This window comes from Temnothorax americanus, unplaced genomic scaffold (genome assembly GCF_048541705.1).
Source record: "Temnothorax americanus isolate GAGA-0224 unplaced genomic scaffold, ASM4854170v1 Scaffold98, whole genome shotgun sequence".
In the NCBI taxonomy this organism is placed as follows: Eukaryota; Metazoa; Arthropoda; class Insecta; order Hymenoptera; family Formicidae; genus Temnothorax; species Temnothorax americanus.
The window spans coordinates 12501-38975 of record NW_027509821.1 but is presented as its reverse complement, the minus strand read 5'-3'; the positions used below and the strand labels follow the sequence as shown (position 1 = coordinate 38975).

The following is a 26475-nucleotide window of genomic DNA, read 5'->3' as shown; positions in this document are numbered from 1 at the left end:
GAATTATTTTTATGTCCTGACATAATTTTAATTTCACGAATTAAAATTATAAACCTTTAATTCGTGAAATGTTGTGCTTCATATATCGGTCAAACGAAGCGATACTTGAAAACTCGTGTCACGGAGCATTTCAATGATATAAAAAAGAATGATCGCCAGCATTCTGTCGTCAGTAAGCACCGCGTCTCTCTTGGCCACGAATTTAAATGGTCTGAAGTTGTTTCGAAACGGTCGGGAGCAAGGAAGTCTGAGGCGAGTAAATCGAGCGAGTCGAAGCTCTGGTAAAAGTGAGCTTTATTTCTCTAATATATATACATGATGACTTAGCGTATCAGCGCGTGAATTGTGGATGGGGCCTTATCTTTAGATGGCTCTTATGCCGGCGCATAGGGACGCCGGACTTCTCAAAAAATACGGTGGCCTAAAGCGGGAGCCGGTGGCTGACTGCTCGCGTAGCCACTGTTACGTTCTCGCGGTTGTTGTTCGCGTCTATTGCTTTTCCCGGAGTCGGGGGAGTTCTGTCCAGGGGCAACTTTGGGATTTCAAGGGAGGGCAGGGCCGGTGCGGTCTTCGTCTCCCTGCTCCTTTTCTCCTTCTTCGTGCGGTCCCCGGTCTGGGTGCCCACAGACCTCCAGGAATTCGGAGGTAGGGGCCTTCCTGCCCTCGGATCGCCAGGCGCTAGAGTCAGCCCTGATGGGCGTGTGAGTCGCCTGTGCGACTCGGGGATCGTCACCCGTGTCAAAGACCACCACGGCTCTGGTGGAGGTGCCGGTCCGGCAGTGGTTGGTCGTCGTGGTGGCGAGGGCCTCCTGGCCCGTCTCCTTGGTCGTGGTCGTCGGCGGCCTCTGCTAGAGCGGGCAGAGTTGCCCTGCGCTACAACCACCACGGACCGAACTTGTCCTGTTCGGTGGGTGGGAGGGGCAGACTCTCCCTTGCTCAATAGCAGGCGCAAGTCGGTGACACTTCGTTCCGAAGACGGTGCGAGGATTCTGCTCGCTCCAGATTGGAGCGGAATCCGCGGGTTTCGTCTCAATCTCGGTGGCTATTGCCGGTATATGTAACGCCCGGTATATTGAAGCCTCAACATGAGAGAAGAGAACCCGGCTCGTCCTGGGCCGGCTCGCCCTTATGTATCTTTCTTGCCGAATTTTGATTGCGAGAACGACAGCCGCCCTGCGGCGACAGGTGTTACTCGCGCTAGCGGCGCGCGAGTGGGGTGGTGCCATATGCGCCCGGCCGGACGGGCTTGAGCGCGCGGACCGGGTTGCCGCACTCGCAGGCGCGCCGTTCGGAGGACGGATCCGAACATACCGCCCGCCTCGTTTGGTAAACGAAATAGGCCATCCTATGGTTGCTGGTCCTCACATGGCAGGAGCACGATCTTTGCCACAGGCCGCGTCATTGTGGTAGTTGCGGTTCGGACAGTCACCACTCGCACCTGCTGATCGTCACTTGGGTGGATTGCTGTAATCTTTGCTAGCGGCCATCGGTTTGGTGGTGTTAGCTCGTTCTTGATCAGGCACAGGTCGCCGACCTTCGCATGGGTAATTGGTGTTTGCCATTTGGTCCTGGCCTGCAAGGTTTGCAGGTATTCTGTGGACCACCTCCTCCAGAAGTGCTCTCTCATCTGCTGCAGGTGTTGCCATCGACTGACGTTCGTAGTCGTTGTCAGTGTGGGCTCTGGGACTGCCTTTAGAGCTGCTCCGATCAGAAAATGACCGGGTGTCAGGGCCGTCAAGTCCTCGGGATCGTCGCTCATCGCTTGAAGTGGTCGCGAGTTGAGGCAGGCTTCAACTTGCGCGAGGAGCGTCGACAGTTCTTCGAACGTTAGCGTTGAGTCGCCGATGACTCGGCGAAGGTGATGTTTGACTGACTTTACGGCGGCTTCCCATAATCCGCCCATGTGGGGGGCTGCAGGCGGGTTGAATCGCCATGCGATGCCTTCGCTTGCGAGGCTGTCCTTCCAATGGGAGTCCTCCATAATGGCGGCTCGTAGGAATGTCCGCAGCTCCTTGTCCGCTCCCACGAAATTAGTGCCGCGGTCGCTGTAGATCGCGGCGCAAAGTCCTCGCCGTGCCGTAAAGCGCCTGAGTGCCGCAAGGAAGGCGTCTGTGGTGAGATCAGAAGCTGCCTCCAGGTGCACGGCTTTTGTGCAGAGACACACGAAGAGGGCGATAAAGCCCTTGTAGGCCTTGTGGCCTCGTCCCCTTGATGTGCGGAGCAAAATTGGGCCAGCGTAACGCCTGTGTGTGCAAATGCCCTCGAAATTGTGACCCTCGGAGATGGCAGGCTTCCCATTAGCGGCGCCGGGGATGCCGCCCGCCATCGCACACATGGAATACATCGATGGATGCATTGTCGCACGAGTGCTCGTCCCTTGGAGATTCAGAACTTCTGGCGAATCATCGCCAGAGTGAGTTGCACACCGCCATGCAGCGTTTTCTTGTGGAATGCTTCGACGATGAGTGTCGTGAGCCTTGAATCCCTTGGTAGAATGGCGGGGTGTTGTTCATCGTGGCTCAGGATGGCGTGCCCACCCACTCTCAGGATGCGGTCCTCGTCCAAGATAGGGCTGAGGCACAGGAGCTGGCTCCGCCGGGGAAGCGATCCCCGACGGGCGAGGATTCTCAGTTCCTCAGCATGCCAGGCAGCCTGCGTTACTCGGATCCAGGCCCATTGTGCGTCTTCCAGCTCCCGAGCTGTCAGGGCAGGCCCTGCTTTATGTGGGCGCAGCACTCGTAGCCACCTTCGACACCAGGCAGTGACACGCAGCAGGCGACTCAATGACGAGAATCGGGAGAGCATTTCTGGCTCAGCGGGTTCGGCGCGTGTGGCCACGTGGGCTCGAGCCCGTTGTTCTGGTATTTCGTCATCCTCTTGTAGCTCTGTGGTGTGCGGGGCGTCCCCGTGCAGCCATGTGGGGCCCTGCCACCATAGGGGGTGGTCGACCAGTTCGCGGGGGGACAGCCCGCGTGAGGCACAGTCCGCGGGGTTGTCCCGGCTAGCGACGTGATTCCATACAGCATCCGGGAGCTTCCGCTGGATTTCCGCGACTCTGTTGGCCACGAAGGTAGTCCATCTGGTTGGGTGTCCGCGGATCCACGCCAGTGCGACCCTTGAGTCGGTCCACAATTTGATTTTGATCTCCACTAGCTTGAGCGTTTTTTGTGCGCGGGCTGCTTTCCTTGTTAGCAGCACTGCCGCGTTTAGTTCCAAGCGCGGGAGTGAGACACGCTGGATGGGGGCAATCTTGGTTTTAGCCGAAAGCAGCGTGATCGTGCTCCACCCGCCGTCAATGCTCGGTTTGAGATAGAACACGGCTGCGTAGGCGCGTTCGGAGGCGTCGGCGAATCCATGCAGCTCGATCGTGCATTTCTTCCGTTGTGTGTGAAGCCAGCGGGGGATACGCAGGGATGAGATCACTGGCATTTCAGTGAATAACTGTCGCCACGCCTGCTCCTCTGCCGCAGGCAGCGGTTGATCCCATTCCAGCCCGTGCAGCCATGTTGATTGGAACAGGATTTTGGCGCGGACAATGACTGGCGCCAGCCATCCCAGTGGATCGAACAGGCGTGCAGTTTGAGAGAGCACTGTTCGTTTGGTTAAGCGTCCAAGATCAGCCGGCTGCACCGTGAAGGAGAAGGCGTCCTCCTGGGGTCGTCACTGAAGTCTAAGGGTAGCGTGACTCACGTCAGGCTCCCACGAGTGGAGTCCTCGTTGGCGGTGCTCAGGGGGGATGTCAGTCAAGATTTCGTCGTTGTTCGATGCCCACTTCCGGAGCGGAAACCTTCCCGCCGCACACAGGGAAGTGAGTTCTCCGGTAAGTTTCCGAGTTTTCTCTTGAGTGTCCGCTCCGCTGAGGACATCGTCGACATACGTTTCCTCTTCCAAGGCTGCGGCCGCTCTTGGGTACGCAGTCCTCTCGTCGGCGGCAAGTTGGCGCGTCGAGCGGATTGCCAGGTATAGAGCTGGCCCTTAGCCATAGGTCACCGTGTTCAACCATAGGTCACTGATGGCGTCGTTGCCTGGTCGTCGCCACACGATCCTTTGCATGTCGCGATCGGCTGGGTGTACCCGGATTTGCCGGTACATTTTTTCAATGTCGGCTATTACGGCGTAACAGTGGAGCCGCCATTGCGACAGAATGTCTGGTAGCGCCGGCAGCAGGTTCGGGCCGGTGAGTAAGTGTGAGTTCAGGGATTCTCCGGACGGGAGTTTTGCCGATCCATTAAATACGACTCGGATTTTTGCATCATCGCCAGCTCCCTTGAACACCCCGTGATGCGGGAGATAGCACTTAGGTGCCGTGTGATTGTCATCTTGCTCGGGCACTTGAGTCATGTGGCCGAGTTCTTCGTATACCTGCATGAAGCTTGCATGCATATTTTTCGAGCAAGCCGGGATTATTCCGGCCTCGACCCTCGACACTATGCAGGACGCGCACGGCAATGTTTCTTGTCCGTGAGAGGTCGGGGGGAGGGGCCGTCTTGAAAGGAAGTCGGACCATGTACCTGCCGTTTGGCAGGCGGATGTGGGTCCGGATGAAGAGATCCTCGCATCGCTGTTTTTCCTCGGTGAGTGGTAGTGGCGGGTGCTCAAGTTCCTCCTGCTCCCAGAATCTTTGAACAAGTACAGGGAGCTCGTCGTCAATAGAGCACTGAAGAGACGTCACGGAGGCGCCTTCCTTGGTGCCGTTGGCTTCGCCGGAGACGATCCAGCCCAGCGTCGTCTTCTGCGCCATCGGAGTCCCCGGGCCGCCCCTCCGCAATCCGTCCTCGACAATGAAGGCGTACACATCCGCGCCCAGTAGGATGTCCACCGCACCAGCGGCGTGCAGGTCCGGGTCAGCTAGAGGGAGCCCCTCCAGGTGGGTCCACCTCGGGAGCGCTGCCCTGTCCTGGGCGACGTGTGCGGCTATCCGCGGGATAATCAGCGCCGGCACGGTGATGGTGGCGTCCGTCACTCGTGAGCCGACTTGTAGTGTGACGCGTCCGCGCGCTTTCCCCGATCGCCTTCCACCGATGCCGAGGATGGTGGTGGAGGAGGGAGCGCGTGGAAGTCTCAGGCGTTGTGCGAGGGCCTCTGTCACGAAGGACACCTCAGAGCCCGGATCGATGAGGGCGCGTGCCACAACAAGGTCGTCGTGCGAGCTTCGAATGTTGACTCTGGCGGTGGCCAACAGTACCTTGCTCACGTGGCAGTCGTCTTGACGAGCGTGGAGCGAGGTAGAAGCCGCATCGGCGTTGGTAGCGGTTGCGGAGAACGCGTCGTGCATCGTGCTGTGGTGCCGCTCCTGGCACGCAGCACAGTTTCGTTTTGAAGTGCACTTGGCGAGTGCATGCCTCCCACAGCAGTTGAGGCACAGGTTGTTTTGCTCCACAAATCCCCTCTTCTGGTGAGGTGATTTGCGACGGAACTCCTTGCAGCAGAGGATGTAGTGTTCCTTTTGGCAGAGCGCACATTTGTCGGCATCCCTGGGTTTTTGGCCCGCTATGTGAGATGCGCAGAGCGAGACAGCGTGCTCTGCGAGTCCCCCTTCGTAGCGGAGGGTGGCTCGCCCCTGTCGGGACAAAGTGCCTCCAACGTGCGCACTCGACACTCCAAGAAGCTCTTTAGGGTGTCGAGCGATGGCGGGTCAGCAGTCCCGCTGACCATGGTCTCCCAATCCCGACGGGAACGGGCATCGAGCAGCTCCACGACAAGGTGGACAAACAGGTCACTGCAGTCGGTGATGGGTCGCCAAATGCTCTCGAGAGAGCCTATTGTATTCAGCATTTCCAGGAAGATTGTCCGCAGGTCGCCCACCGATTCATTCTTCATTTTTGGCAGCGATGAGAATGAAGTAAAGCAGGCACGCACCAACAGGCGCGTGTTAGCGTAGTGCTCAGTGAGCATGACCCAGGCTCGAGAGTAGTTCTCGCTCGTGGTAGGTAAGTTGCGAATGAGGGTGCTAGCTTCGTCCGTTAGGCTCGTCTTGAGATAGTGCAGCCTCTCTACGTCCTCCAAGGAGGAATCTCGGTCTACCATGGAATGGAACAGATCTCTGAAAGCGGGCCAGTCCTCATATTTGCCAGAGAATTGTGGCAGTTGGATGCGTGGTATATAGTGTCTTGCGCATCGCACCCTCCGCTGGTTTGAGGCTCGCTGATTGGTCGGAATCTGGGTGTTCAAACTTTGCCAGGAGATCGAGAAACGCTGCCTTTTGAGATAGGTAGACCTCCTCAGCTATAGCGTAAAAGTCATCCTTGACATATTCATGCTCGTTGAGCGCTTTCCAGTGTGCAGTCATCATGTCCTCGTGATTTTCCTTAAACATGTCCCAGTTCTGGTCGAGGCTGGCCATGCGAGCCGTCACGGATCCTGCAGTGATCTTCGCGGCTCCTGACTTCTTCAGGTTCTCGTAGGCTCTTGCCAATCGATTATATACCTCGTGCTGGCGTCGCACGGCGCCGTCTACTTCGAGGGCCATGTTGCGTCAGGAGTCGGGGGAGTCGGGGGAGTTCTGTCCAGGGGCAACTCCGGGATTTCAAGGGAGGGCAGGGCCGGTGCGGTCTTCGTCTCCCTGCTCCTTTTCTTCTTCTTCGTGCGGTTCCCGGTCTGGGTGCCCACAGACCTCCAGGAATTCGGAGGTAGGGGCCTTCCTGCCCTCGGATCGCCAGGCGCTAGAGTCAGCCCTGGTGGGCGTGTGAGTCGCCTGTGCGACTCGGGGATCGTCACCCGTGTCAAAGACCACCACGGCTCTGGTGGAGGTGCCGGTCCGGCAGTGGTTGGTCATCGTGGTGGCGAGGGCCTCCTGGCCCGTCTCCTTGGTCGTGGTCGTCGGCGGCCTCTGCTAGAGCGGGCAGAGTTGCCCTGCGCTACAACCACCACGGACCGAACTTGTCCTGTTCGGTGGGTGGGAGGGGCAGACTCTCCCTTGCTCAATAGCAGGCGCAAGTCGGTGGCACTTCGTTCCAAAGAACGGTGCGAGGATTCTGCTCGCTCCAGATTGGAGCGGAATCCGCGGGTTTCGTCTCAATCTCGGTGGCTATTGCCGGTATATATAACGCCCGGTATATTGAAGCCTCAACGTGAGAGAAGAGAACCCGGCTCGTCCTGGGCCGGCTCGCCCTTATGTATCTTTCTTGCCGAATTTTGATTGCGAGTAACGACAGCCGCCCCGCGGCGACAGGTGTTACTCGCGCTAGCGGCGCGCGAGTGGGGTGGTGCCATATGCGCCCGGCCGGACGGGCTTGAGCGCGCGGACCGGGTTGCCGCACTCGCAGGCGCGCCGTTCGGAGGACGGATCCGAACAGAAGTAGAGATACTTCATAAAGAAAAAAATGTAAAAAAGAGAGAAATCGCTGAAATGCTCTTCATTAAGAAATATTCAGATACCATCAATCTCCAGAAAGATACGGATAACTTAAATCCTATTTATGACAACGTCATCTCTTGTTTATATTTATTGGTATTGATGGTATGTACCTGCTTTGTCAACCTTTCGACCTGTTTTCAACTGACATACGCGATATGTTCAGTTCGTTTCCGACGTCCATCGCATAAACATGTAATTGCTGTGTCGTTCTGGCGATACTCCGTTAACTCAGCAAGCATGATACAAACCTGTGCCTTTGGAAAACTTTCTCTGTGTAATTAAGTTTCTTTTTGTTCTTGTTCTTATTTTATTTTTGACAACTTATTTACCGTTTTGACTAATTAATTTGTTTAGCACTCTGTGACTTTTCTATCAAAATTTCACGAACAGTTGACTGAGAATTGTTCGATAATGGCACATTTTTCCTCATCAAATATTTTTAATTGTTACTCTTGTTTTTAAATTCCGTACATTATTGACTCAATGTATTGACGCTGCGATTTTTATAATTGTTTGTTGTTAGATTACTTGAGAAGGATCCGAAGCTTGGATCGAAGCGTCGTTAAAGTTATGATTAATGTTTGCCAATTATAGTCGATCAAATATATGCACCTTTTGTTTATTATCATTGGCGGAACAAACACATATTTCTTTATTTGAATTAAAATTATGTCGAGACATAATAAAAATTGAATGAATTAAAATTATGTCGAGACATCATAAAAATTGTATGAATTAAAATTATGTCGACATCATAAAAATTGTATGAATTAAAATTATGTCGATACGTAAAAATAATTCCGAATTTTTATGTGTCGACATAATTTTAATTTATTCAATTTTTATGATGTCTTTTGACATAATTTTAATTCATTCAATTTTTATGATGTTTCAATTTTAATGACATCTTGACATAATTTTAATTCATTCAATTTTTATGATGTCTCGACATAATTTTAATTCATTCAATTTCTATGATGTCGACATCATTTTAATTCATACAATTTTTATGATGTCGACATAATTTTAATTCATACAATTTTTATGATGTCTTGACATAATTTTAATTCATTCAATTTTTATGATGTCTGAATTTTTATGTCTCAATTTTTATGATGTCTCAATTTTTATGGTGTCCGAATTTTTATGATGTCTCAATTTTTATGATGTCGCGACATAATTTTAATTTCGGAGCTGGTGAATTTCATCCCACAATATTGGCAGCATTGTGTAAGTAGCGCTAACAGTTCTTACAGCTTGAAATCGATGTCTACGTGTCCCAGGTCGGCGATGACGACGTCCAGATAGTGCGCTGCGTAGTTTTCGGTATCTAGGTATATTAATACTTTGAATTCGATGTCTGCGTGTCCCAGGTTGCCGACGACGAGGTCCAGATAGTGCGCTCCGTAGTTTTCGGTGTCTAGGTGTATTAATACCTTGAATTCGATGTCTACATGTCCCAGGTTGCCGATGACGACGTTCAGATAATGCGCTCCGTAGTTTTCGGTGTCTAGGTGTAACGTTGAATTCGATGTCTCCGTGTCCCAGGTTTCCGATGACGACGTCCAAATAATGCGCTCCGTAGTTTTCGGTGTATAGGTGTATTAATACCTTGAATTCGATGTTTGCGTGTCCCAGGTTGCCGACGACGAGGTCCAGATAGTGCGCTCCGTAGTTTTCAGTGTCTAGGTGTATTAATACCTTGAATTCGATGTCTACGTGTCCCAGGTTGCCGACGACGAGGTCCAGATAGTGCGTTCCGTAGTTTTCGGTGTCTAGGTGTATTCATACTTTGAATTCGATGTCTACATGTCCCATGTTGCCGATGACGACGTCCAGATAATGCGGTCCGTAGTTTTCAATGTCTAGGTGTATTAATACCTTGAATTCGATGTCTACGTGTCCCAGGTTGCCGACGACGTGGTCCAGATAGTGCCACATAGACACCAAAAACTAATACGAAGCGCACTATCTGAACCTCGTCGTCGACAACCTGGGACACGTAGACATCGAATTCAAGGTATTAATACACTTAGCACCGAAAACTACGGAGCGCATTATCTGGACGTCGTAATCGGCGACCTGGGACACGTAGACATCGAATTCAAGCTATGAGGGTGCCATTACATGGAGCGCGGAAACGCGGAAACGCGGAAGCGCGGAAGACAAAATTTACTAGATTTCCGTCGATCCGTTCCGTCTGTTTTGAATGCCTTATATTACATGGAGCACATTTTGAGCGGAAAAGCGGAACGGAGAATTATAAAATATTAATTTTTAACGGTATTTATTGATTAAAATGCTTGTATTCAATAGATAAGCTGAAAAGATAAGCATATTAATAAAAATTGCAATGAATTAAGTGAACACAATTTTAAGAAATGAATACAAATGTCTATTTGTCACTATACTGTTCCGCTTTTCCGCGCAAATTGTGCTCCATGTAATATAAGGAGAAACAAACTCGCGGAACGAACGCGTCAAAATCCGTTGTCAACGCGGATACAGTATACTCCATCAAATTTCGGAGCTGTTTAATCACATTGAAAAAAAAAGCTTTTACACATACTCTTCGATTACTTTATTATTTAATAAAATTGGCAGTATAATATTATAGATCCAAACATCATGTTGATGGTTATTATGAAGTATATCTTATATGCAAGCCAGGGTACATACATAGGCTGCGTTAAGTACTGGCAGTGAATATCGAAACGCAGCCATACATACATACACGATAATAGCGGATTCCGCTTTTCCGTTCAAACGTGCGGGACTCAACTCGCGGAAACGCGGAATCTAGTTACTATTCTGTTCCGCGCTTCCGCGTTTCCGCGTTTCCGCGCTCCATGTAATGGCACCTTGAGGCTGGTTTCACATGGGGCGTAAGATGCGTATGCGTAACTTGCGTCAGCCAATCAACGCGTCTCAGCTACTATACGCGTATGATACGATTAAATACTGAGACGATTTGATTGGCTGACGCAAGTTACGCATACGCATCTTACGTCCCATGTGAAACCAGCCTGAGAACTGTTGACGCTACTTACACAATGCTGCCAATATTGTGGGATAAAAATCACCAGCTCCGGAATTAAAATTATGTCGCGACATCATAAAAATTGAGACATCATAAAAATTGAGACATCATAAAAATTGAGACATAAAAATTCAGACATCATATAAATTGAGACATCATAAAAATTCAGACATAAAAATTCAGACATCATAAAAATTCGGACATCATAAAAATTGAGACATCATAAAAATTGAATGAATTAAAATTTTGTCGAGACATCATTAAAATTGTATGAATTAAAATTATGTCGACATCATAAAAATTGTATGAATCAAGAGACACGGTAGTGTCTCGCGCCAAGTACACGCGGAGCGAGACCGACCGTGACTCTTTTACGCGACGCGACGGGTTGCGAGTACCCGAGATGTTGAGATCTCGATAACGAGTGAACGAATCAAGTTCTAAGTAGGCTTGATCGATAGCTTGGGGTCCAATTAGGGGGGGGGGGAGTTTCTCTCATAATATTCCGCTACGTGCCCTACGAGCGGAGATATTGCGACGCAAAGTCCAAATGCGAAAATTTATTTTTAAGATACACCTCCTCCTAACGCCGACGTCTCAATATTATTATGATTATCAGAGAAACGTCCCTTTCACTTTTTCGACGCTGGCGGCGCAGGTATCGCCAGTTTCAATATCGCGCGCGTATTTCGAAATTAGGTCGATAGACTTATCGGTCAGGAGGAAGATTTCTATTTACAATTAGGTAAATTTAGGTATATATATAATAAATATTGAGTCAACGGAAAAGAAGGTTCTCTACGCTTGGCAGAAAGTGCCGCTAGGGAATTTTTAAGTCGATTTTTATGAATCAAGCTTGAATTTGATGTCTATGTATCTCAAGTTGCCGATGACGAGGTCCAGATAGTGCGCTTTATAGTTTTCGGTGTCCAGATGTAATAATACGTTGAATTCGATGTCTACGTGTCCCAGGTTGCCGATGATGAGGTCCACATAGTGCGCTCCGTAGTTTTCGGTGTCTACGTGTATTAATATCTTGAATTTGATGTCCACGTGTCCCAGGTTGCCGATGACGGGATCCAGATAATGCGCTTCATAGTTTTCGGTGTCCAGGTGTAATCGTACGTTGAATGCGATGTCTAGGTGTCCCAGGTTGCCGATGACAAGGTCCACATAGTGCGCTTCGTAGTTTTCGGTGTCCAGGTGTAATAATATGTTGAATTCAATGTTTAGGTGTCCCAGGTTGCCGATGACGAGGTCCACATATTGCGCTCCGTAGTTTTCGGTGTCTCTTGAAATTGATGTCTAGGTGTCCCAGGTTGCTGATGACGAGGTCCACATAGTGCGCTTCATAGTTTTTGGTGTCTAGATGTATTAATAACTTTAAATCTGAATGGGTGCGTTCAGCCGATACTCCGCTAGCCTAGCAATCGTGAGCAGTCGCTCGTTTTTGCTCGTTTCCTCTCTTTTTAATCTAGTAGGTCAAAAGAAAGGAAACGAGCGAAAACGAGCGACTGCTCACGATTGCTAGGCTAGCGAAGTATCGGCTGAACGCACCCAATGTAGGACACGTAGATATCAAATTCGAGGTATTAATACATGTAGACACCGAAAACTACGAAGCGCACTATGTGGACCTCGTCATCGGCAACTTGGAACACGTGGCCATCGAATTCAAGGTATTAATACATCTGGACACCGAAAACTATACAGCGCCCTATGTGGACCTCGTCATCGGCAACCTAGGACACCTAAACATTGAATTCAAGCTTGATTCATAACAATCGACTTAAATTTTCCTAGCGGCAGAATTAAAATTATGTCATGACATAATAAAAATCGCTGAATTAAAATTATGTCTAGACATAATAAAAATTGGACAAAAATTATGTCTAGACATAATAAAAATTGGATGAATTAAAATTATGTCTGACGTAAAAATAATTTTCAAAAATATCGATACCTGAAGATATCGGTACATATACAGTTGCGAACAACATTCAGTAAGACACGCAAATAAAAATAAATAAAGAATTTTACGGTTAACGACTTATTAACATTAATCATGCTTTATTGCGATTATGTTTTATGTTGAAATTGAAAAATATATACAAGGTGTACAACTAAAAGGGTTACAGATTATTATTTTAAAAAAACTAAGCAAAATATTAAATTGTTGTTTTCTTTAAAAATAATAGTCCGTAACACTTTTAGCTTCATACCTTGTATTATATACGGTTTATAAAATTATAAGATATATTGTTTATAAGATTAAGATGCGTAACACTACAAAAAGGCGTGATATCCGTACAAAATTACCTTTTTAAAAAAAGGTAAAAAAGAGCGCCAAGTACACGCATAGTAGTGTATATGTTACCTAAAAAAAAGTGGTAGTATACCTCGAAAAAACCTAAGTAACAAGTGGTAGATCTTTATATCTCGAAAAATCTCGAAAAAATCTAAGCAGTAGTATCTTTATTTCCGAAAAATTATAACCCAAGTGATACACGTCACAAAATTATGTTACCTTATCAAAAAGAAGAGTCGCGCTTCAAGTGATCTATTACAATTACAAAAAAGAAATGATATCTCTTTAAATTAGAGCGCCAATTACAGAGAGAACATGTATATTGCCTCAAAAAATAATTGTTGCACTACTTTGAAAAATCTTTACATTGTGTCAATTAGAAAAGAATGTATAATAACAATTTTATAAGATTAAAAAATTTTATTTAAATTTAACAAGGGAATACAAGATATTTAAATACAAAGTTATTTACATGTGTATTTTTTAATGGCCACAAAGAATTACAGAGGTAACAGTACAAAATAAAAATATTTTATTAAAATACATAAATTTTTTTTGTAAAAAAACTTGGCGCTGCTAGACCTCGAAATTTTAAATAAATAAATAAACTTATTCTATACTTAATTATAAGCCGCATTATCCGCCGTCCGCGTCGTCACGCACACCCATATCACTCACTCCCACATCCACGCTGTTAATCATTTAATATTACTCCCATCGCATTCTTTTCTGAATTATTTTTATTTATTGTTGTCCTTATTTATTTAAAATTTCAAGGTCTAGCAGCGCCAAGTTTTGTTACAAGAAAAATTTATGTATTTTAATAAAATATTTTTATTTTGTACTGTTACCTATGTAATTCTTTGTGGCCATTAAAAAATACACATGTAAATAACTTTGTATTTAAATATCTTGTATTCCCTTGTTAAATTTAAATAAAATTTTTTAATCTTATAAAATTGTTATTATACATTCTTTTCTAATTGACACAATGTAAAGATTTTTCAAAGTAGTGCAACAATTATTTTTTGAGGCAATATACATGTTCTCTCTGTAATTGGCGCTCTAATTTAAAGAGATATCATTTCTTTTTTGTAATTGTAATAGATCACTTGAAGCGCGACTCTTCTTTTTGATAAGGTAACATAATTTTGTGACGTGTATCACTTGGGTTATAATTTTTCGGAAATAAAGATACTACTGCTTAGATTTTTTCGAGATTTTTCGAGATATAAAGATCTACCACTTGTTACTTAGGTTTTTTCGAGGTATAATACTACCACTTTTTTTTAGGTAACAACATATACACTACTATGCGTGTACTTGGCGCTCTTTATTACCTTTTTTTTTAAATTAAAATTATGTCAATACGTAAAAATAATTCCGAATTTTTATGATGTGTCGACATAATTTTAATTCATTCAATTTTTATGATGTTTCTATTTTTATGACATCTCGACATAATTTTAATTCATTCAATTTTTATGATGTCTCGACATAATTTTAATTCACCTCTATGAAGTTGGCCCGACAACTTCAACGTATCGAACTTTCATTAATTGGAATCGATTGGTGGTCGTTTGGTGGTCTTTGGTAGTCTAGTCCGATCGTTTGGTGGTTAGACGTTTTCCTGTAAAATAAAAATGAAATTTCCGGTGTGAAGTTAGCCGGACAATTTTTATTTTTCAACCAATTTAACTTTTTTATAGCTCAATTGACGCGGAATCGTTTGGTGGTCACGAATATCGTCATAAAAACGTTTGGTGGTCAACCGTTTTCCCAGAAAATAAAAAAACCGTATGCGCATAATGCCGGACATATCACCTCTGTGCCACTAGTCGGAACAATTGTATTTATTACCCAAATTGACTTTGATAGGGCTCAATCGACGCGGAATCGTTTGGTGGTCACGAATATCGTAATTAAAACGTTTGGTGGTCAATGGTTTTTTTAAGAAATAGAAAAAACCGTACTTTCACGCCATTGGTCGCATGACTCCGTGACGTTGGCTCGGTAATTTGATGGATAAACATTATTTATCAATCAAATTGACTTTCATACGTCTCAATCGACGCGGAATCGTTTGGTGGTCACGAATATCGTCATTAAAACGTTTGGTGGTCAATGGTTTTTCTGAGATATAGAAAAAACCGTACTCTCACGCCATTGGTCGTACACGACTCCGTGACGTTAGCTCGGTAATTTGATGGATAAACATTATTTATCAATCAAATTGATTTTCATACGGCTCAATCGACGCGGATTCAAATTGACTCTGTGCTATTAGTCATACGACCAATGGCGTGAGCGCACGGTATTTTCTATTTTTTAGGAAAATGATTGACCACCAAACGTTTTAATTACGATATTCGTGACCACCAAACGATTCCACGTCGATTGAGCCGTATGAAAGTCAATTTGATTGATAAATAATGTTTAACTATCAAATTATCGAGCTAACGTCACGGAGTCGTACGGCCAATGGCGTGAGAGTACGGTTTTATTTATTTCTTAGGAATACGATTGACCACCAAACGTTTTTATGATGATATTCGTGACCGCCAAACGATTCCGCGTCGATTGAGCCGTATGAAAGTCAATTTGATTGATAAATAATGTTTATCCATCAAATTACCGAGCTAACGTCACGGAGTCGTGTACGACCAATGGCGTGAGAGTACGGTTTTTTCTATTTCTTAGGAAAACCATTGACCACCAAACGTTTTAATGACGATATTCGTGACCACCAAACGATTCCGCGTCGATTGAGACGTATGAAAGTCAATTTGATTGATAAATAATGTTTATCCATCAAATTACCGAGCCAACGTCACGGAGTCATGCGACCAATGGCGTGAAAGTACGGTTTTTTCTATTTCTTAAAAAAACCATTGACCACCAAACGTTTTAATTACGATATTCGTGACCACCAAACGATTCCGCGTCGATTGAGCCCTATCAAAGTCAATTTGGGTAATAAATACAATTGTTCCGACTAGTGGCACAGAGGTGATATGTCCGGCATTATGCGCATACGGTTTTTTTATTTTCTGGGAAAACGGTTGACCACCAAACGTTTTTATGATGATATTTGTGACCACCAAACGATTCCGCGTCGAATGAGCTATAAAAAAGTTAAATTGGTTGAAAAATAAAAATTGTCCGGCTAACTTCACACCGGAAATTTCATTTTTATTTTACAGGAAAACGACTAACCACCAAACGATCGGACTAGACCACCAAAGACCACCAAACGACCACCAATCGATTCTAATTAATGAAAGTTCGATACGTTGAAGTTGTCCGGCCAACTTCATAGAGGTGAATTAAAATTATGTCGAGAGACATCATAAAAATTAAATGAATTAAAATTATGTCGAGATGTCATAAAAATTGAAAAACATCATAAAAATTGAATAAATTAAAATTATGTCAAGACATCATAAAAATTGAATTAATTAAAATTATGTCGACACATAAAAATTCGGAATTATTTTTACGTATCGACATAATTTTAATTCATACAATTTTTATGATGTCTCGACATAATTTTAATTCATTCAATTTTTATTATGTCTCGACATAATTTTAATTCATCAAATTAAAATTATGTCAAACATAATAAAAATTGGATGTATAAAAATTATGTCGGGACGTGTTAAAAATTTGAAATTAAATTATATTTCATATATGTCCAGGCATAATTTTAATTCGTGAAATTAAAATTATGTCAGGACATAAAAATAATTCCGAATTTTTATTATGTCCTGACATAATTTTAATTTATCCAATTTTTATTATGTTTGACATAAATTTAATTTATTAGTACGAATAACTATTTTTCTCAAGACATTATTTTTTGAAACTTTTATATTATGTAGAATATTATTTATGCTATTAAAAAGTAAAACGGCGTTCTATATAAAACGGTGTGCCATGCAATTTTTATTATGTATATCAAATTTTAATTCAATGAATTAAAATTATGTCGTGACATCATAAAAATTGGTTGAATTAAAATGATATCGACACGTGAAAATAATTCCGAATTTTTATGATGTTTTGACATAATTTTAATTTATTGTAATTTTTCTTAAGACTATTATTTTTTTATCTTTTATATTGAATGGAATATTTATTATGCTATTAAAAAGTAAAACGGCTTGCCGTACAATTTTTATTATGTTCCGATATAATTTTAATTGGATGAATTACTATGATGTCGGAACATAATAAAAATTCGGAATTATTTTTATGTCCCGACATAATTTTAATTCGTCCAATTTTTATTATGTTCGACATAATTTAAAATCATTAGTAAGAATCGCTATTTTTTTTAGAACAATTATTTTTGGAAACTTTTATATTGTGTAGAATATTATTGATGCCATTAAAAAGTAAAACGGCGTGCCATAACAAACAATTCAAGTATTACCTCATAATAGCTAAGAATATTCTTAGCACATTAAATAATAAAAATTATGATTCTTGTATTTTGAACACTATTGCCTGTAATAAGAAGTTACAGATTTTGGCAGTTACCTTCAGTGTTGGAAAAGTGTTAACAATTTTGTTAGTTATAGGTGTTATTTTTATCAAAAAAGTAGCTGGAGCCAGACCAATAGCCATTTTTATTTTCGTATTGTACTGCGGTTTTGATGACAGAAGAGTGAGTAGCGTAGTACCTCCCATTGAATGACCGATATAATATAAATCTTTTCGCTTTGTATAATTGAGAATGTAATCGAACATGGCCGGCAAATCTTTTATTCCAATTTCGTGAAAGCTGAAAAATAAGAATTATGATATAAAACATATATTTTCTCGCTCTCCCCTCTGTTTGACAAATGCACGCAATCAATTTACAGTGAGAAAAAAATTAAAAAAATGAAAGATTTACAATCTAGCTAATGAAGAGAATACGATGCAAATTTTAATGTTTACAAAACGTGTTATAAGTATATATCCTTCTTTCCTTATTTTCATATGTCTTTGTTGCATATATTCAATGTTCTGTTATACATTTTATAATTTATGACTGTAGTACGTTATTGGTGTGAGAATGCGTCTCTATGTTAATTTTTAGTTCTTGCTCTTTGAGTGGTGTGGCGCTTCCCGCCAAACTTGTCTTCCGTTTTATTATACCGTTGTAACGAGTTCTTGTTCTGAGAAATATATTACTATCCGAGAAATATCAGTTTCATCCTGTGTCAAAATCCTACACATAAACCATTGTTCACAGCTTTAGAAACAGATAATAAGTTTGCAGCTAGTTTTGGTACATAAGTAACATCTGAAATTACTCTAAGATCCCTAGCATTTACATTTATCACTGCGTTTCCTTTTCCGGCACTTGACAGTTTTTTATCATTGGCACAGGTAACTTCTAAGTCCTTACTTCCAACTTCTTTCATGTCATGCAACCAGTCTTTTCTTAAAGTCATGTGAGATGACGCACCAGAGTCTATGTACCAAACATTCGGATTAAAGTCTGACGATGAACCTAAAGCTGTCAAGAGAGTCCACTCTTTATTCTTCTTTTCGTCGCTTTCTTTGGCACTGGGCTTCTCTTTAGATTTATTTTGCTGTTTCTTCAATTCAGGACATTCATTCTTGAAGTGTCCTTTGCCACCACACCCATAACACTTGAATCTCTCTTTAGAATTCTTTTTGGTTGCTTTCTTGCCTTTGGTGTAAAGAACAGATTCCCCCGGAGATACTTCTTGCAAACTATTTCTCAAATCTTCTTGTAGCAGCTTTCTCCGCACCATTTCTGTCGTTATTTCTGTTCCAGAATTTTCCAAAGCCATTTTCATCGGCTTATATTCTGCTGGGAGACCACGTAACATTACCACTGCGATTAAATCATCATCCAAGCCTTTGTTAATGTCTGTCAACTTCTGTGCCGTTGACATAATCGCAGTAATATAGCTTTGCATGCTACTATGTTTTTCAAGTTTCTGGTCCAGCAAATAGTCGATCAGGCTTATTCTTCGGTTGACACCTTTGTCTTCAAATACCTTTGCGAGTTCATCCCAGGCATCTTTCGCCTTGCTGGCATGTATTATTTAGTTCTGCAGGTTGTCAGTTCTTTGTAGAGGCGGAATGCAGCGTAAAAGGGGAGGCTGTACTGACTGGATCAGAAGAAGGTGGTATATACAAATTGGACCATGCTCAACCAGTACCCAAGAATGCTGCGTTAATGTCTTCTGCTGGAGAAAACTTGAGAGAGCTATGGCACAGAAGATTTGGACACCTGAGTCAGAAAGGGATGGATCTGCTAAAGAATGGCATGGTGGAAGGTATCTTTTTTGGAAATGAATCGTATGAACCATGTATCCTGTATTCAGGGGAAGCAGCATAGATTCCCGTTTATCAGTGCTGGTGAAGAAAGAACGTCGCAAAAGCTGGAACTCATTCACACAGATGTCTGCGGCCCTATGTCGGAAGTATCAGCAGGAGGAGCAAGGTATATGCTCATCTTTGTAGATGACTATACAAGAAAAATTTTTGCCTATTTCTTAGAATCCAAAGAGCAGGTATTTGAAAAGTTCAAATTATTTAAAGCTAAGGTAGAAAATAAAACTGACTTGAAAATTAAGGCAATTTGTTCGGACAATGGAACTGAATATACTAATAAGAAGTTTCAATCTTTTCTACAAGAAAATGGTATTGCTCATCAGTTGACGGTACCATACCCCTGAACAAAACGGGGTTGCAGAACGAACAAATAGATCAATCTGCGAAATGGCAAGAAGCATTCTCATGGATTCTGGTCTAGGAAAGAAGATGTGGGCTGAAGCGTGTGAAACAGCTGTGTACCTAAAAATAGAGCACCGCACAGAGCAGTGACTCAGATGGTACCTGAAGAAAAATGGTCCAGTAAGAAGATAAACCTTAGTCACTTAAAGGTTTTTGGCTGTCCTGCTTATATACATGTTCCCAATCAGCTACGTACGAAGTGGGATTCTAAGAGCAAAAAGGCCATATTTGTTGGATACTGCGAAGAATGCTATAGGTTTATTGATCCGGAGAAGCCAAGAAGAATCATCAGAGCAAGAGACGTGATTTTTCTGGAAAACTACAAGAAGAATGAAAGAGATCCTGATACTAGCATCAAGGAAGAGTCTGATATGGAAGACATGAAAGAACCAGCTGTAAGAAAAGTAATCGATTCGAACTCCGTGGGAGTGGAAATGAATGATGATGAAGAGAAACATCTACAATTAATAGAACAGTTGGAAGATGTCCAGGCACCAGACAACATCCAGATAGAAACTAATAATACCAGTGAGGAAGAAACATACAGTACTGGCGAGGAAGAAATTATTCCGGAACCTGAGTCTGATAGAAGATACCCAAAGCGAAATCGAACAGCTAAGCAGTACCCTGATTATGTGATGTATGCAGCCATAAGCAACGTGGATGATCCATGCAGTGTAGAGGAAGCAATGCAGAGGACAGACAAAGAACAATGGAAAATGGCCATGAAAGAAGAACTGTCGTCGATGCAAGATAATGGGGTCTGGGAATTAGTAAAGCCACCAGTGAATGCAAAAGTAATTGGGTGCAAATGGGTATTTAAAGTCAAGCGTGCATGTGACGGAAGTGTGCGTTATAAAGCTAGACTCGTAGCCAAAGGCTATAATCAGTGCTATGGTATTGACTATTTCGAAACTTTCTCACCCGTAGTCAGGCGATCTACAATAAGAATTTTATTTACATTAGCTGTACAATTTGATTTAGAAATTAATCATCTCGATGTAACTACTGCTTTTTTGCATGGTGAGCTTGAGGAAGTAGTATATATGTCACTCCCAGAAGGAATTGAAAACGCTGAGTTTTTGAACAGGGTGTGTTTGCTTAAAAAATCCATCTATGGCTTAAAACAGGCATCTAGATCATGGAATAAAAAGGTAAATAAGGCGTTAATAGAACTTGATTTCAAACGTTTAGAAATAGAGCTTTGCGTTTATTTTAAGAAAATAGGTAACCTTATTCTTATCATATGCCTATATGTGGATGATTTTTATATACTCTATAATGATAAAAAAGGAATGAAAGATTTAGTTGCTCAACTTAGTACTAAATTTAAAATTAAAGACTTGGGAGAAGCACGCCAATGCCTGGGAATGAAAATCAGTAGAAATAAAGTTGCCGGGACTTTGCATCTTGATCAAGAACAGTATATCGGTTTTGTACTTAACAAATTCGGGATGTTAGAATGTAATCCTGTTCGAAGTCCGACGGAAACGATTTTTTTTAGAAATTATATCTGAAGCTAAAGAGAAGACTGAAGATATACCTTATAAGAATCTAATAGGTTGTTTGATGTATCTCGCAATAAACACTAGACAGGACATATCTTATGTAGTTAGTGCATTAAGTCGTTTCAATGACTGCCCCACTGAACAGCTTTGGAACTGTGCGAAACGAGTACTGCGTTATTTAAAAGGAACTGTTCACTATAGTCTGGAGTTTAAGAAATGTAAGGATAAAGATTTTAATCTCGTAGGCTGGGTTGATGCTGATTATGGGCAGGCGACAGAATCGATAGAAAATCCTATACAGGATATGTGTTTAAATTGGGTGAATGTCTTATCTCATGGGAAAGTAAAAAACAAAATTTAGTTGCCCAGTCCTCTACTGAGGCTGAATATGTAGGATTAACAGAAGCGAGTAAAGAAGCGTTATATTTAGGAAACCTTATCTCCGATCTACTAGAAAAAGAAAAGGGAAAGAGGATTATCATCTTTAATGATAATCAAAGCGCTATTAAGTTGTCAGGGAATCCGGTTCATCATAGCCGTACAAAACATATAGATGTTAAGTACCACTTCATTAGAGAATGTATCGAAAACGGCCGTATTGAAGTGCGATATGTACCATCTGAGCGGATGCCAGCAGATGTATTGACCTAGAGTCTATCAAATGTAAAGCACTTAAATTGCGTAAGAGCTCTAGGGCTGAATGTAGACAAAGGTCAATTGTCATAGATTAAGGGGAAGTGTTGCATATATTCAATGTTCTGTTATACATTTTATAATCTATGACTGTAGTACGTTATTGGTGTGAGAATGCGTCTCTATGTTAATTTTTAGTTCTTGCTCTCTGAGTGATGTGGCGCTTCCCGCCAAACTTGTCTTCCGTTTTATTATACCGTTGTAACGAGTTCTTGTTCTGAGAAATATATTACTATCCGAGAAATATCAGTTTCATCCTGTGTCAAAATCCTAACAGTCTTTATTGCATACTCTTTTAGAAATGTTTAACTTTATATTCATATCACTTGGTAACTATACTCTATTCAGTACAAAGTAACGATTTGATTACATTATCATTTTGCTTCAAATAATATCTCGTTTTAGGCAGAACGTATTATACTTTCGGTTTAAAATCGATTTATAAACTTGTGATCTGATGTTTCCTTAAAATAATTTTTAACGCTAATGTTTTACCTATACTGCCAGAATTTGGAATCCTTTATCGTCATATTCACATGTGATCTGCAGTAACTATTTCCTCTCACATTTCCAATCCATACATCATATCCTTGATCTGCCAGTAAAAATGCTGCGATATAAAAGATAATATTAGTGCACTATATATTTAGGATGTATATACCAGATTCAAAAAAATGTATATCGTTATTTTTTTCTAAAATAAACATTATTATATTTTACAACTTTTAAAACTTTAATATTTGATTAATGTTCTATTTTATTTCTTTGTAATCCTCTTTGAAATCTAAAGGTGCCATTTCATGTTGACGCTCGACGCTCATTTCCAGCAAGCAAAAATCTTCAAAAATAATATATTTTATTTGTATATATGTTACGGGCAAAATCCGCATAGTATGCAGTGTCGGTATTGCCCGGGCAACGTCAGCATTGCACAACGCGACTGGGCAAAGTAGTTTATTAGCGGACATTGCCCGGTTTGATGTGGGCAAAGTTAACAGTCCATCCAGCGATGGCAATGTCAACGACTATTATCACATTGCGGACTTTGCTTGGTTCCAAGTTCCAAGTGGGCAATGTCGAAAATTAACAGTTAGCCTTGGCAGGGGAGGGGCTCCGTTTCCACGCGAGACGAGTTGCCACATGGGTTTACAACTTTCCACGAATGGAAAGTCCACGCATGTACTTTGCAAGGCACACTATGTGTCTGTTTAACGGTAGTAGAGCTCCCCGCAGAGGGGCGGAACCTACTGCCTCCATGCATACACTTTCCACAGTTGCACTAGTGCAACATTACTTTATGGGCGTACCAAATTGTCCTGTCGACAACTGAGGATCTTTTACTGGTAGGGATCATTAGTTCTATATATACTTTACTACTCTCGTAGTAAAATATAGATCCCACCGTTCTAGGCCAAGTATAACGAAGCGTTTTTCTTTCGAAAACAACATTGCGTCTCCGACTATATAACCACGAGGCCGAAAATCGCCCGAGGTACGTGCTCGAAAAACAAAATTAGAATTATTTTTTTTTTTCGTAAATACGTGTTGATCCCTTTAGTTAGAGAGTAAATGAATATGGAAAATGATTGCGGGAGTTATTTTAACCTTAATTTGGCTGTAGATTGGCATGGTCAACGTTGCACTACTGTAACATACCATAATTTTCACCCTTTGGGCTCCAATTGTTTTTCTGCTGGTTTTTCCCCTTCAAATAGTAAAATAAGCCAAATATATGAGTTTCAGAATTTTATAACAGCGAAATCCAAATGCAGGCGTTACACACACACACACACACACACACACACACACACACAAGGTTAAAATAATATTAAATATATTACTGTCTCAACATTTTCTTATATAAAAAAATATTCGAACAAATTATTTAAAAAAGGACATAATATTTACCAAAACGTCAAAGCATTAGTAATTCTTAAGTTATAAGATTTGAAGGTGAAATCTTTTCCACACAAAAACGCTATGGTGAAATTTTACACGAAGCTTTAAATTAATTTGTACCTTACATTAACAACCACATATGTTATCAGCAACTACGTACCAAGGTCTTTACCCGGACCGCGCAATACCCAGCTATCAGATGAAGCCAAAAGAGCGTGTTGCATGAATACAATTTCCTTTTTTTTCTTGCCATCCAACAATGGACTTCTAGGTATCCTGTGTACTTTCAAATTGTAACCATCCTCCGTTGTCACGTTATGCTCCTCAGCGGGATAATTATATCGTTCTATCAGGCCAATCTAAAAAAATAGCATAATATATGTAACATCGAATATTATCGTTTCATCTCTATTTCGATTTCGATTTGCTCTAAATCTCAAAAAATATTTATATAATATTCAGAGACTTTTGGCTTAACAATTTAAGACGATGAAATTGTATAATTTAATCTATTATATTTATCATAGAACTACAAAGATAAATTGAATTTATTACAAAATACATGTAAATTTAGGACTTAAATTAAAAACAATTTTTACTCACAAAGTCCAATATTTTTCCACTGTTTATTTCTTCGGCTCGATCCATTCTTCTTACTCTCACTAAACCAGGGTCCTTAGGAAAGAGAAAATTTAGGAATTCGTTTTGAAGAAAGGACGATATGCCCTGCAATCGTCCTTTTGAGAACGCCATAATAATTAAAAATGCAAGCAACGTGGATTTCATATCTGATGCAATCATATCAACTTATTGCATAGTAGATTGTAGAAAAACTCTTAACTGTCGGCACAATGTCACTTAAAATACTTTTCGTGATGCAACTTGTTCCTGCAATGCGGTCTGCAATGAGAAACAAACGCCATGAGTGCTGAGTCGACAATAATTTAAAGACGTTATCTTATTTTCTTAGGTTTTCATTTTTTATCGTAGAAATGATAAAGGTAATTAATATTGTAAATTCCTACAAACAGGTTTTGAAGGATAATGGATTTAGAGATAATAATTGGCCTAGTTTACACTGATCTCTTGATACGCAATAGTTCATTTGAGCCGATCAGCCAATGATCAAACAAATTTACTAGTATTTACTATTTAATACGCGTATCAAGTGATTGGTGTAAATTGATCATTGAAATGTGTGCATATACACAAGCACATTTAAATTTTTATCCAATTATAGGAACTATAACATTAATCACACATTTTATATAAATATAATTTGAGAGAGAAGTGGAGTCAGGTATGAAATAAATAAAATGTGGGACTCAAAGGTTTAATAGTATATATATAATGTGTAATATAATACACATATATGCTTATGGAAAGTAAAAAGTGGAAACTAGAATATTAGAGAGAAGAGTAGATGAGTTAAGTAAACTTCCAAAAACTGTTGTTGTCGTATTAAGAGAAATTTTTCATATCCGAGATATTTTATACCAATATATTCTTATATAGATATCTTTAAAATATAAAATTCCCCATAAACATTCGTTTTTCGATAAGCTTACCTTAACACTTTTTGTATTTTATCTCTAAATATGTTTTTTAAGATAACGTGTGTCCGTATAAAAAATTTTAAGTAACGTATATTGCCCTTTTAATAAAATCTTTACAGATTTAAGCCCTTTGCACAATAAACAATAGCGATAGCGATAGCGACAGCGACAAAGTTGCCGACAAAGCTGTCAACAAAGCTTATTATATGCAAAAGGCTTTAGACAAGTTTTATACGAATAATAACATATTCATGAATAATCTTCACAAATATTTCAGATCTTTTAAAATTATGAAGTAAATTAAATCCTTTAAAAAGAAAAGTTAATTCCTACCGTCCTCTGCTCGCTTAGTATATAATTTTTTAATAAAAAGTTGATATAAATTCTATGTTTGTAACAATGTCTAATGTGTCTATATATTCACTGTTTACAAACTTAAAGTTAATATCAAAATATTTTTTCTATACGTGTAATACTCTTATCAAAATATACATCACATACTTGTTAAGTAATAAATTGAAGAAGATTGAAGGAAATATCTTTAGTCGTGGGTATGGCAAAAAATCCTTAAATATTACAACAGCGATGTAGTACATGCTTATCGCAGCCTACGATATATTCCACGAAGATGCAGAGTATATGCTTATATAGTATACGAGATAATATAAAACTACAAAGAATCATTAGTTGCGTTCCTTGAAATATATATACTTATTAGTAACGTGTTCAGTGACGAAACTTGAGATTTTTACTCTACCATATAAATTTCTTTTAGTCTTTCCACTATTTCAAATAGTAAAACTAAGTAAGTCGTATACATCATGCATTCACGTAAATTTTGAAAACTTTTTAAAAGCCCTTCTCTATTCCCTATTTTCTTAATAAAATTGAATAAACATTTAAGGTTGCCAAAACTTTTTAATAAAATAATAGACAATAAAAAAAATATTACGTGTTGCAAAATTAGATTTTTTTTAAGTCAAAAATTTGTATACTTTCTTGTTCTGCTCACAAGTTTATATTCTTTGAATATTAAGTACTGTAATTTCTAGCTCCGTTACTGTATTAACTAACAATTATGAAATCATATAATGACCTTGCAGTTGTCAATAGTTCTATAATGTGATCATTGACTTTTGACCTCTGAAGAGGATATACTTTTGCAGTAGAATAATCAACAGAATAATAATAGCAACGCAACTAAGTTTAACAATTGTAGAACTTATTATTGTTTGACTGAGAATGATTAATTATTTTGTTATGATAGACTATATGTATACAGAATGAACCGACCGATATGTTTAAAATGGTATATATGCGTGATGAGATAGATAGATAGATAGATAGATATG

General features: G+C 41.1%; 1 protein-coding gene across 2 annotated transcripts in view; it reads right to left on the bottom strand.

Moving 5' to 3' along the window:
* Positions 1–25777, bottom strand: part of LOC143908513 (lipase 3-like) — a 29085-nt gene extending 3308 nt beyond the window's left edge. For both annotated transcript variants that reach the window (XM_077426197.1, XM_077426198.1), the window contains exons 1-5: positions 25625–25777; positions 24171–24467; positions 23728–23926; positions 22164–22278; positions 17248–17491 (exon numbers count right to left, since the gene is read on the bottom strand). In XM_077426197.1, the coding sequence (XP_077282323.1) occupies positions 17248–17491; positions 22164–22278; positions 23728–23926; positions 24171–24368 (756 nt within the window). In that variant the 5' untranslated portion in view covers positions 24369–24467; positions 25625–25777. The remainder of the gene's footprint in view (positions 1–17247; positions 17492–22163; positions 22279–23727; positions 23927–24170; positions 24468–25624) is intronic.
* Positions 25778–26475: the final 698 nt, after the last annotated feature.